The 12,155-nt window shown below is 43.1% G+C and overlaps 2 protein-coding genes across 4 annotated transcripts in view; one reads left to right on the top strand and one right to left on the bottom strand.

Moving 5' to 3' along the window:
* The window catches only part of SYTL3 (synaptotagmin like 3), a 36,462-nt gene extending 34,271 nt beyond the window's left edge, over positions 1-2,191 (top strand). For both annotated transcript variants that reach the window (XM_054062248.1, XM_009563411.2), the window contains exon 16: positions 912-2,191. In XM_054062248.1, coding sequence (XP_053918223.1) covers positions 912-1,042 — 131 coding nt within the window. In that variant the 3' untranslated portion in view covers positions 1,043-2,191. The remainder of the gene's footprint in view (positions 1-911) is intronic.
* A 276-nt stretch (positions 2,192-2,467) lies between these two features.
* Positions 2,468-12,155, bottom strand: part of EZR (ezrin) — a 35,973-nt gene continuing 26,285 nt past the window's right edge. The window contains exons 7-13 of one of the 2 annotated variants that reach the window (XM_054062249.1): positions 11,165-11,261; positions 7,707-7,870; positions 6,670-6,800; positions 5,829-5,989; positions 5,423-5,515; positions 4,241-4,492; positions 2,468-3,912 (exon numbers count right to left, since the gene is read on the bottom strand). In XM_054062249.1, the coding sequence (XP_053918224.1) occupies positions 3,748-3,912; positions 4,241-4,492; positions 5,423-5,515; positions 5,829-5,989; positions 6,670-6,800; positions 7,707-7,870; positions 11,165-11,261 (1,063 nt within the window). In that variant the 3' untranslated portion in view covers positions 2,468-3,747. The remainder of the gene's footprint in view (positions 3,913-4,240; positions 4,493-5,422; positions 5,516-5,828; positions 5,990-6,669; positions 6,801-7,706; positions 7,871-11,164; positions 11,262-12,155) is intronic. The other variant, XM_009563409.2, reaches the window with a different exon arrangement.

Below are 12,155 nucleotides of genomic sequence, written 5' to 3'. Positions count from 1 at the left end.
CGTTGCTTGAGCTGTTTTCCATGAATTGGCTAATTTTAAATACTATCTCATCAAAAGGAAGCACAAAAACTAATGATCTAGTCGACTCCAACCTTGCTTATTATATCTGTGCTTATTGTACATCCACAAACCAATCCTGTCAATGGGAGAGACAGAAAGTGAAACTTTCTGAAAGGGGGTGATTGCATGTGAATTTTGGCCTCTGTTGTAACATAAGAGCAAGCTCTCTTTCTCAAGGCTGCAAAATGACTGAGAAACCCTCTACTCACGCAATAGACCCTGGTAGTTGAGCAGGGAAGCATTGTTACTTGCAGACTGCCCAATGGAGTCTCTCACTCCTGTCTGCCCAGTAAGTGCATGCTTTGGTTTCAGTATTTGATATGAAAGGCTCAAAGCCATTGAGACTCAGTCACTTTGTTACACTATCAACATACACTTTAGAGAAGTACTATCACTAGTAATAACTCAGTACCATGCAAGCTTCCTCATGAGCTGCTTTTGATTGTCCTACCTGCTAGAGCAGGAACTGCCTGCTTCCAAGCGAAGACGACTATCCGAGCCCTAAGCCTAGTAATGCATTAAAGTCACTGGAGATGAACTGAAGCAGGAGACCTAGTGCCATTCTGCCACTTCAAGGATGCACACTTGCTCCTCTGCTTTTAGTTATACAGCCCAAAAGTTTCTTTGCTGCAGGCTGAGTTCTTCAGCGAGTGATCGTAGTTCAACAGAAAGTAAAGAATGCTTCAGAAGTAAAACTACAGCTTATTGCACTCAATGCCTTCAGAGCTACAGAACAGCTGGAATTGGTATAGAAGTGGGAGAAGCAGGTTGTGTTAGCTGCTCTCTTGAGCCAGATGTTGAACAAGGCCAAGGGAAAAGCAACTCTGACCTTTCGTTTTGCTTTCTTGCAGAGGATGCATTTGGCTCTACAGACCTCATTTCTCAGTCAGTGCCCCAATGGCAGGAAGTGCTCCGCAGCCCAAATGTGTGGGTGGACTTCACGCTTGTACTGCATTCAAATAAGGAAGACTTTAAATCATGAGAGATCACTGTGCAACAACTTTTCCTTCTCCATGTGTGTTGTTTTAAATTCAAGCGGGACATGAGGAAGGGGGCCTGCAACAGTTCCTACTCTGGCTTTTGGGGAATAGCATTATGTATTTGAAAGTGTGTGACAGTCTGAAGATTTTACTTCTCCCGAAGTTAAGGCTGTGTCTCTAGCTGGACTAGAAGACTTGTATTGCTTCAGGAGTGACAAACTCAATTGGGAATGCAGTATGCTGACAAGGCAACAGCAGCAGCATGATATACAGTTTTCAATTTCTGGGCACAGCAGAGCTATAGTTACTTAATGTGATCTCACAGCTAGGAGTACTTGTACTTCGTAGAGAAAATAACTGTTACCTTAAGAAAGTTTTATGATTTCACTGTGATGTTGATGTCTTATACTTGTTCAGAGAAAACTGAAGACTAGCTTATTTGTAGCTGCTAACACCTCTCTGCTTCAGAATTGGCTACAGTGCCAGTATTGCTTCACATGACCCTAAAAAGTGGCTGTAAGCCTTTCAGATGTGTGCTGTAGCACAGTGCTTAAAGCTGATTAAATGTATAAATTCTCCCTCAGCAGGAGCGTGGGGGCACCGGCTAAGAGAATAGATGTCCTTGGAGGAAGTTCCTTGTTCTTATCAGCTGCTGCTGCAAAGCAGTGTTAACAAGTGCTGTGTACCACAGGGATGAGACAGGACAAAGAGTTTAGCTAAACTTGTCATTTATTTATGTGAACTGGTGGAAATGCAAGCTTGAGGCCCAGCTACTGTGTTAGTTCACTTTGCCTCTGATGTGGTGTCAGAAACCTCATGTACACAACTATAAATGGTCCCAATTCCTCTTCCCTGGGACAGTGTGAAGATGATCACACTGGTAATTGCAGCAAGTATTGTCCTTTCTCCCTTTCCAGATCTGTGTTGCTTTTAAGGACTTAAGAGTTATACCCACAAGGATTTGCAGGCTAGGGCTTAAGCACCTTCAGTACCTGAAGGGCCTAAAAGAAAGCTGGGGAGGGACTTTTCTAAAGGCATTCCCCTCTATAAAGGGGCAAATTGCTTTAAATTGGAGAGGGGCAGATTTAGACTTGACATAAGGAGGAAATTCTTTACTGTGGAGTGGTGAGGCACTGGCACAGGTTGCCCAGGGAAGCTGTGGATGCCACATTCCCAGAGGTGTTCAAGGCCAGGTTGGATGGGGCCTTGGGCAGCCTGATCCAGTGGGAGGTGTCCCTGCCCATGGCAGGGGGGTTGGAACTGGATGATTTTTAAGGTCCTTTCCAACTCAAACTACTCTGATTCTAGGCTCAGGAACTAAGAGAGCAGTAGCACACCTTACACAAAATACACCCCACACAAACACTTGATTCCGTCCTTTGTTACTTTGCAGATCTTTTATTTAGATATTTGCTGCTGCAAATAAAAAACTACACAAGATTCAACTGGAGAATAAAGCAGCAGAGATGTTGTAAATGTAAAAGAAGAGCTGACAACATACTGTATCTCACTTTCTAACACATTTTCAAGGAAAGGGGGGAGATCAGTGGGGAAGGAAAGGTCACAGAAATGCTCTCTACTAGAGAGAATACAACTGTGATAGAACAAGCAGTCCCTTCATCTTTGGAGTCTGAAACTTTAAATCAAACATTAAAAAAAAAACATTAGAAAATTTGTTAGAAAAATAGGTGCAGTAGTATTGTATCTGTCGGATCATGTGTACATAGAACAATTTTCATTAAGTAAAAAAATTATCTTTACAAATAATGCTTTATAGCAAACAATCAGCTGCACTGTATCAGACTACAGTGTTGTTTAGGCATTTTTACAGATGCAAGTCATGTTAAATCTGAAAAGTAACAAAATATACAGAGCAAAACTATTTCCCTTTAAACTGGTACTGCAATCCACATATTGCATGGTTTATATATATATATAAATACTACACTATAACTGATCAGCAATGAAGCTGGAATGCACACACAGTAGTGTATTAGATTCCAACAGAGTTATGCGAGGAGGGTATCAGTGTCCCTGTGCCACACTTCTGAGCCAACACTGAAGAATTTCTCCAGTTGAGAACAGCAACCAGAAAAAGCCTGATTTCTACAAAGTAGTTCTGAGGTGTTGTCAGTTCTTCTGTGGGCGAGGGGTGGGGGCAGAACATAGGCATCAAGCCCAAGGGAAAAAACAGGGTGTACAAATACATGTGCAAGCACGTACAGACAGACGTACAGGTGCTTGCAGATCCTGAGTTCTACAGCCTGTCTTCTCAACTGTTAGGCTTCACGCTGTAACTAATAATACAAAGACGTATGGCACAAAAGTCATCCACACTTGCTTATTTTTAGACCAAGCTGAATCCAGCACTTGCCCAGGATACGTGTCTTCAACTAGAAGCACAGCCTATTAAAATCTGTCTTGCTTAAAGAGAGATGTGACATAAGGCCTTTTGGCACTAAGCAAAGGCATGAGCAAGTTTCCAGGATCAGTGGTACAATGAGTTTTTAACTATACCAAATTTAATAGAAGGTATGGAATAAAAGGGATAGTCAAACACCTCTGAGTCTATAGAACATTTGTCAAGTGTCATACAGTGACCCCCTCCTCAGGGGGAAAAAAAAACCCACAACAAAAAAACCCAAACCAAGAACATAGCATTAAGATCTGCCTTTCCCACAGTTCGGCCTTTGTGTTATAAGCATTATTACATCGCCTCAAACTCATCAATTCTCTGCTTGGTGTTGCCTTGCCGGATCTGCCGCAGTGTTTTGTACTTGTCACGTCCCTGTCGCATGTTCTCTGAGTGGATAATATCATTTTGGGTCCTCTTATTTTCATCTCTAGCTTGGGCCAGCTCATCTGTCAGTGCCTGCAACATAAAGAGCATTAAATACAGATTACACATGAGAAGCCTTCAGCTCGTGGCTGTAGTGTTCCTCGGTGAGGGCTCGCAGTTGTTAGGTGAGTGGCCAAATCACCAGTGTATACAACTCTCCATAAACACTGTGGATAATTAAGTCATCCCAAAGCCTGAGCAATGAGCATAAGCTTTATATAACTTGTCTTTTAATTAAAACTTCCTATAGGAACTGTAAACACAAAAACTATTGTACTTTGTGTCCTTACCCAAGTGGTTAAATGATCTATTTTCCAGGCATGATTTTTCAATTAACTCCACCTCCTCCAAACATTCTTACCCTCAGCTGCCTCTGTACACGCTCGTTCTTCTCTGCTTCGGTAACACGTTTCTCCTCGTTGCGGTCGTTCTTGATCCCCTCGCTGGAGAACTCTGCGCTGTAGGCAGAGTACTCAGATCCTTCATCTTGCAGGTTATCGTGGACATGGTAGTTCACTGGCTCATAGACAGGCGGTGGGGGTGGAGGCGGAGCAGTCATTACTAGGTGTAGCTCCTCCTTTGTCTTCACCAGATCCTCCTGGGCTTCCTTAGCCTTTTGGAAAAGGGAGAAAAATATTTTAATGCATTTCTTGTTTTAAACCAACACAATGAACGCCTAGTGCTTATCTTCCTGGTTTTGTTAATCTAATATGAAAAGCAAGAAAGAAGGAATTAAACCTCTGCAGCTGACAGTACTCTGTTACAGTCTTATGAAAAGCATCTGTTTTTTTTTTCTCTAGTGATGCTATCATCACCCACTGTGTAACATGCACAGGATCTGACCAAAGAATCTTCCAACTAAACAGTCTGGGAAAAATAGTTCTGTGGGAAGCTACAATTATCTTCATCCTATTCTCCATGTGAAGAGCTGTAGGCTGTAAATGAGTTCCACAGAGCAAGAACTTAGCTGGACTCAATGATGTTAAAGGTCTTTTCCAATCTAAACGATTCTGCGATTCTTGAGTTGGCTTGCTTCAGTGGGTCTGCCCTCCCCTGTGCAGCACACTGCGAGCAGCCAGCACTCGGAGCCTTACATGGTTTATTTTTGGGTTCAGTGCATCCAGTTATTCAACTCTCCCAACCCAGGTACCAGGAAGCCACTGACAACAGCACACAGTCCCCAGGACTGGTACCTACAGTGCACTTGCATTTGCAGTGACTTCTCCCAACTGATGTAATGTGTTCAGACATTACATCATGGATTAAATGCCTCGTTTATATATGTGCCCCTCTCCCTGATGGCTCAAGATGATGATCACATTTTTAGATTTTATACGGGCTTCCGTTTTTAATTTTGACTGAAAGCTTGTTGGAAGAAAGGCGTTTTGTAGGTATAGTGTCTGTTCATTCCAAGTCTGCCCTTCTCTGCTGGTGTACAGATGTTTGTCCATACATTTAGAGAAGTCACTCCACCCTAAGCGCCACGGTGTGCTCTGCTCAAGTGGAGACCTTCCAAGCAATGTTGTAAAGCAGAGATACTCACTCTGATTTGCCACTCCTCAACCTCACTCTCTTTACGCCTCCTTGCCTCTTCAAGAAGTGCAATCTTGGCTGTATACTCTGCAAGCTCTGTAGCCTGTTGAAAAATGAAACTGGCATTATAAGGACTCTCAGAAAAAACAGAGAAACAAATAGAAAACCAAACACGGCAACAAAAACCATTGACTGAGAAAAGACCCAAAGTGTTACACTCCACTGCAATAAAGACTGAACAAGTAGTTAAGAACAAAAAATAGGTTGCTCATGATAGAAACCACTGACACAAAAATGCTGTCACTTGGCCTAGTACTTTACTGCACCATGTTTTTCCCCAGAGAACAAGGCTTTGCTTCACTCAAAGGGCAGAGTAACATGCCCATACACCTTATCCTCAAAATTACTGGTCTTACCAGCTGTTCCTGGCTCTTTATCTGGTCCATAGTTTGTCTCTCCAGCTCTTCCTTGGCCTTCAGAGCAGCCAAACGATCAGCTTCCAAGCGTTCTGCTTCCTCCTGGGCTCGTCTCCTCTCCTCCTCCAGCTGAATGGCTCTTTGGATCTGATCTGAGAGCTCTGGAAAGAGATGGATCAATGTGGTTAGTCCACAAGCCTGGTCAAAGCAAAAGGACTATAGACAACTTTTAGGTAACTGAAACACTCGACTCCAGTTTGCAACATCCCTTCACTGTGCACCTCCAAGTAATTATTTGCATAATACTTCAAGTAGTCAGCTGCACATGGTATTTAAGTCTTCTGCACAGTATTTGCACTGAAGTCTATAACACTGACAGGATTCTGCTGCCTTTAATTGACAGTTTACCGCAAGGACCAGATGTTGCCGTCTCAAATCTGCTCATCTGTGCATTGAAACAGAAGTTCATCTCACTGGAAAGACTTGTTCCCAAAGTACTTTTTCTGTTAGGAGTTGAGTAAAAAGTACTTGAGAGCTGAACTCCCGTCACTCACTGCTGGAAGAGGCTGTGCTAATAAAACCCTCTTGGCAACAGGGGAAAACAAAGAGTTTGTGCCTTTCAATTCCCAAATACGATCGGCACATTTTATGCTGCTTTCATGCTTTGGATGATCTCAACAGTGTGTGCACATGTGTGTATTTATCTGTATAGGCAGCTATCAGCAAGCCTTGCCACGAGATCCCACTGTCTTCAGATTGAGACTTGGTGCAGGCAGTGACCCATAAAACCCTCTATGGAGCACAATACACACGGTCTGGTCAGCCAGAACAAGTACCTTACCTTTCTCTGCTTTCTGAGTCTTCACCTCATACTCTTGTAGCCTCACCAGCAGCTCCTCCTTCTCCCTCAACATTTGCTCTTTCTCTCTCTCAATCGTCTCCCTCTTCTTCTTTTCATTTTCTAGTTGTTGCCTGTTAGAAACAGATTTCATGAAGCTTGAAGCTCACTTTCAGGCCTAAGCTACAGCCAGGCAAGAAAGCTGGCTGGGAGTCTCACCAGGCAGTTCAGTGGGGAGTGACCACCACAAAACACGAGCCAGAAGACAAACACATACAGCCTGTTCATTACTTCAACATTTTTGCTCACTTTTGGATACCCCATTTCATAAAAACATTTGTATTTTTGTTGCCCACCACAGAAATTTATAACACCAAATATCTTCTTAGAGGCAGAGAAAGAAAACCAGGACTATGTACAGCACAGCAGAGGAGTTTAGCTTTTCTGTCCAGGCAAGTCCAGGAGATGTAAAAACAAGAGCACTGAGGAGATGTAAAAACAAGAGCACTGAGGTAATGAAGCCACAAATACAGGAGAATAGCAATGTGATTTCTTGAATTATAAAAAACCTGCAGCCGTTTGCAGAAGTACAATGGCATCACTCATTCCTTTTCCTTGCCTGTAGAAGATCTCCCAGTCCCCACTTCTCTCTCCACAGTGTGCACACACGCTCTCTGGAAAGGTTTATCCCTACTCCCAACCAACCCATGGTCCAACACAAATCGGGTCCTAACACATAAGTCGGGAGAACCATTCTCTAGGTGTGCACATCAGACCAAAGCCCACTGTGCCTTCACTTGCACGTTTCCTTGCTACTCTCAAGACTGCAAACAGCCGCAGGTCTGAGCCAGAAGAGTAATGCTTACAGTCCCACTGCAGGAAGTCCCAAGTCCACCTCTGTGAGCCAGAGCTCTAGGGCCACACAGGAACGTGGCACAGCTCACAGCCTTGCCTAAGCAAAACCCACGTTACCAACTGCTGCCCAGTTGGGTGTCATTTCCCTCTGCCACCCCACCCTCGCTCTCCTTATTCAAGCTCACCTTTCCAGTTGTTTCTGGTGCTTCTCCTCCCGGGCCTGGGCTTTCATCTGTTGCACCTCAATGGTGTCGGGCTTCCTGCGCCGCATGTACAGCTCATGGTTGCCCATGCAGAGCTGCAGGATCCTCTTGTTAATTCTCAGGCGAGGAGCATAAAACACAAAGTCCTAGAAGAGAGACACCACACAGACTGTTTTCCAAGCATGTTTTCTCTTCTCTCCATTGACTGCAGACCAATCATCTCACCACTAGTTCTACTGTAGTCAAGACACATATACAGGCCATTTAAATATAGCAGCAGGGACTGCCAATATAATCTGAAGCCAACTCAATTGTTATTTACGTTATCCACTTAAAGTCAACACAGAATTGACAAGTTACTCTTGTAGAAAAAATATCTTTTGGAGAAAATTATCAACCTCCATTTAGAGGAGACTTTGGAAATGTTGCAGAAGTTCGGGGTTGGCAGGTGATCATCTGGGCAACTCATATGGAGTAATTAGTTTTAAGTTTGCATGGTTTCGTAACTGAAAGACGAAGCATGAAACTAAAAATTAATTGCAGACTATTAAAGTAACTTTGTAGAGTTTCATGATCTGTTTGAAACAATATTCAAGGCACCATCTGTGTTTTTTTTCAGAGAAAGAGAATATCATTCTTTCCTCTCCATGCCGTTTCCTAGTTAAGTTGCCCTAGGCTGCTACATGAATGTCAAATGAAAGCTGTTTTTTTGAATCACCAAACATAAGGATTAATTTGAATATTGGGTTGCAGGTGGTAACAAAACACAAGATATTTTCTAAAATCTCTGGTTCTGCAAAAAGAATCATAGAATTGTAGAACAGTTTGCGTTGGAAGGGACCTTAAAGATCATCCGGTTCCAACCCCACTGCCATGGGCAGGGACACCTCCAACTAGATCAGGCTGCCCAAGGCCCCATCCAACCTGGCCTTGAACACCTCCAGCGATGGGGCAGCCACAGCTTCCCTGGGCAACCTGTGACAGTGCCTGACCATCCTCATTAAGTAAAATAGTAAGAAGAACTATCTTACTTACTTATTCTTACTATCTCTGTCATAATTAGGCTTTTACAGGAGCTGTACACCAGCCTGGATCTTCTAGAAGTAAATCTGCTAAGGAAGGGACACAGAGGGCCTGTATGATGATTCTTCTTGAGTCCACAACCATGCATGTTTACAATGCAGCCTGGACTTACGCAGTGAACAAATTCTACATCTTTGACTTTTTTAGTGTACTATGTAGACAGTGACACAGGCAGTGGGCGAACTGCCACGCTACCACCATCAACCAGCTCTCATTCCTTAAGAGTCACTCTCCTGTGGATCGCCTCACTGTTCACAAGTGGTGGAACTGAGAAGGGGCACACAGAAGCTCTACACCCTCGCATGGCAACAGAGCTCATGTTTTTCATCGCCTAAGCCGCAGCTATCTCTGGGAAAACTACAAGTCACACTAGAAACAAAGAAAAGTTCTCCAGGCACTATTAAGATGAAGATGCTAATAAAGATTCATTTTCTTCAATGCATTTTTCTAATTCACATCCTGACTGCAGAAGAGGCAGTCAGCGGGGTGTGTTGTGCTCCCCCACTTAATCCTGCCAGAACAATTCCAAGCTGTACAGCTCTGACCCTGCCAACTGCACCAGTGAGCAGTTCATCCAACATCCCACTCCTGACAAGTCATTTTAAAACCAGTTTGTGTACATGTCATCAACAGTTCCTATCCCGAGGCAAGGTCCACTTACATGGAAGTAAATACTGAGGGCATGGATGGTGGTTGCATTTGTCATGTAAGGCCACAACCAAAAGACAAAACATTCACATAACAGCATGAAAGACTCTCTCCTCCTTTCCTCATCCCCAGCTTCCCTGAGTCTCACACAACCAGTAGCATCACAGCTTGATATTCTGAAGATAGTGTTCTGAAGATGGAATATGTGGGCAGACAGCCCTAAAAACTGAAAAGCTTATTCTGGGCGAGGTGCCACAGGATTCTGCCCATTCCACTGGCATGTAGAATCCTCCAAATTAAAGAGGATTCCAATCCACATCTTGGATGGACAGAGTATTTTGCTGTAGTTACGATATTTGCCTTTTTAAAAGGAGAGAAGAAAAAGAAAAGTAAGAAAAGAACCAGGCAACTTCCTGAATGCTCAGAATGAGTGTCCAGACAAATTCTTCTTTCTTTCCTTTTTTCGTTTTCTTTAAACATAACACTACCCAGAGGGAAAAGGACAATTGACAGAGGGAGGAAACATTAGAGAGGTTTTCAATGTTCACATCTTTCTGTATCAGCCTCTTGCAAGTCCCTGATTTTCAACTCTTTTAGTTTTAATGTTAGGGAGCGGATGGAAAGCTGTGATCCATAACTAGGAGATTAATATTTCATAATGTGTACAACATGCCCAAGTGGCTCTTCTATTGAGAAAAGCATGCCTGACAGACTAGCTTTGCACCTCTGCGGCCTTTAGTTGTCTTTCACTAACAGCATCACTGAAAGAGGCTCTTCTCGGCTGAACCCCCCGGGTTATTAATTTAGAGGAGTCCCGCAGCACACTGTGCATTAGCATTCATTAAAGTACTGGGAGGATCTTCTTCTATTAAAGAGATTTATAAGCCATAACCCTTTGCCAAAGCCAAACTGCTTATTAATTCTCAGGGCTGTACCTACCCACCAAGGCCAGGTACTGCAGTGGGGGAACTGAAGAGGTGGCCTTTCCCAACTATTCCAATAGTTTCACAAGACTTGACAGAGTGAGATCCACCTATACCAGTTATCCCACTTTCTCAAGAAGTCATCGTAAGTTGCCGCTACTACACTAAAATAACTCCCAAAACATGTTTCTAAGTTCAAAAGCAACATTCACGAGTGGCTGCATTTCAGTTCTCCAGAAAAATCATATCCCTGCCATTTATTCTAGGATTCAAGAAGTTAATGAACACCATGGTCTTTAACTGGCTTTTGTTCTTACAGTAGTGTGGAAGTGAGCAGTGAGAAGCCATATGTATCAATGTGGTTTTGCAGTAGCATTCGAGATTTTTGTATTGTGTTTGTTTTTTAATGAACAAACAAAAAAATTACCCACATGCTTCTACATACTGAAAGAAATGGGAAGAAGAGTAGTCCGGGTATAATCTGGCTACACAGAAGACTCAGAACTAGCAAATAATCTCAGATTTTAGCATAAGGCTACCTAGCTTGCTACGAAAAACAGACTGCACTTGTAAAATCCTTGTCTTTCTCCATGTTAGATAACACCATAAGCCCTTTATTTATGCTGCACAGAAAGCCAGACAGCTCTAAACACACCCTAAATACTAAGGCTCATTCTGCATCTAGAATATCTGCAGCTTTGTTCTCTCCAAAAACTCCTCAACTGAGATGAAACAGTAGTAGCTGTTCATATGCAGTATCCAGGAATTCATTCTCGGTATACTTACTGGTGCCTTCTTGTCAATAGGCTTTATAACAAACTTCTTGTCATTGAAAGAGATGTTTCTGATTTCACTCCACGGGAACCCAATCTTTGGAGTCAGTCTGGAAAGAAAAGAAATTTTTAGAAGATGCTGCAATGGTTTTTTTTTCCCCTGACTTTGCTTCTAACACACAGGCTCAGTGCGGTGCAACACTTCACACAGCTTTTTAAATACAGCAAAGACAGCAGTTGAAACAAAAACCCACAGAGAGCAGGAAAAGAAGCCCAGTCAATTTCTTTACGAAGCCTCTTCTCGTTTTGGTCAGCTGCTCTACAGACCTTTAGCTATGCAGTAGAACAGTCTACTGAAGGTCCACACTCGGCTTTACAAAACACCTACTTTAAGAAGTTCATCTCTTCGAAAGCAGAGCCTAAAATCTGCAGCGTGCAGACTTCAGATATATGTGCTGTGCTTCTTGTACATCATGGGAGGCATAAGCCTAAGTAACTCCACTGCTCCCCACACTTTCTAGCACCCACAGAGAAGCCTGCCCTGCTGTGTTACAGCTGGCCTAGTTACCTCCATGCTACCTTCACTTCTGAAGTGCTGGGTACACACAAACATAATTGGGAGAAGATTTCTTGTCTTTTGTTTCCTCCCCTACATGCCCTCTAGGCTAGTAACAAGGAGCCCTGTTCTTTCCTTCCATGCAAACTGCTCTTTCAGCCCATCCCACAAGTCAGCAAGCAGAAACTTTCACACTGATTGTGCAATTTGCTGCACCATGTGACTGTCTCCTGTTGGAAAGCATCCCTATGAACCAAAGAGCAAGATTCCCAGCTCACTGCTTAGATCAGGTCTGTCCGTTTGTTTAAAATTACTTAAGTTTCACTAATCATTTGAATTTTTCCTCTGCTTTACTTTTTCCAGACTCTTGCATATAAAAAGCACCAAGTTATTCAAGAGATCAAACGTTTCTAAGCCATTCCAATACATTACCCCCACGTTAACTGCC

The sequence above is a fragment of the Cuculus canorus genome, chromosome 3, assembly GCF_017976375.1.
Source record: "Cuculus canorus isolate bCucCan1 chromosome 3, bCucCan1.pri, whole genome shotgun sequence".
NCBI classification, from domain to species: domain Eukaryota; kingdom Metazoa; phylum Chordata; class Aves; order Cuculiformes; family Cuculidae; genus Cuculus; species Cuculus canorus.
This window is presented reverse-complemented; position numbering and strand designations above follow the sequence as displayed.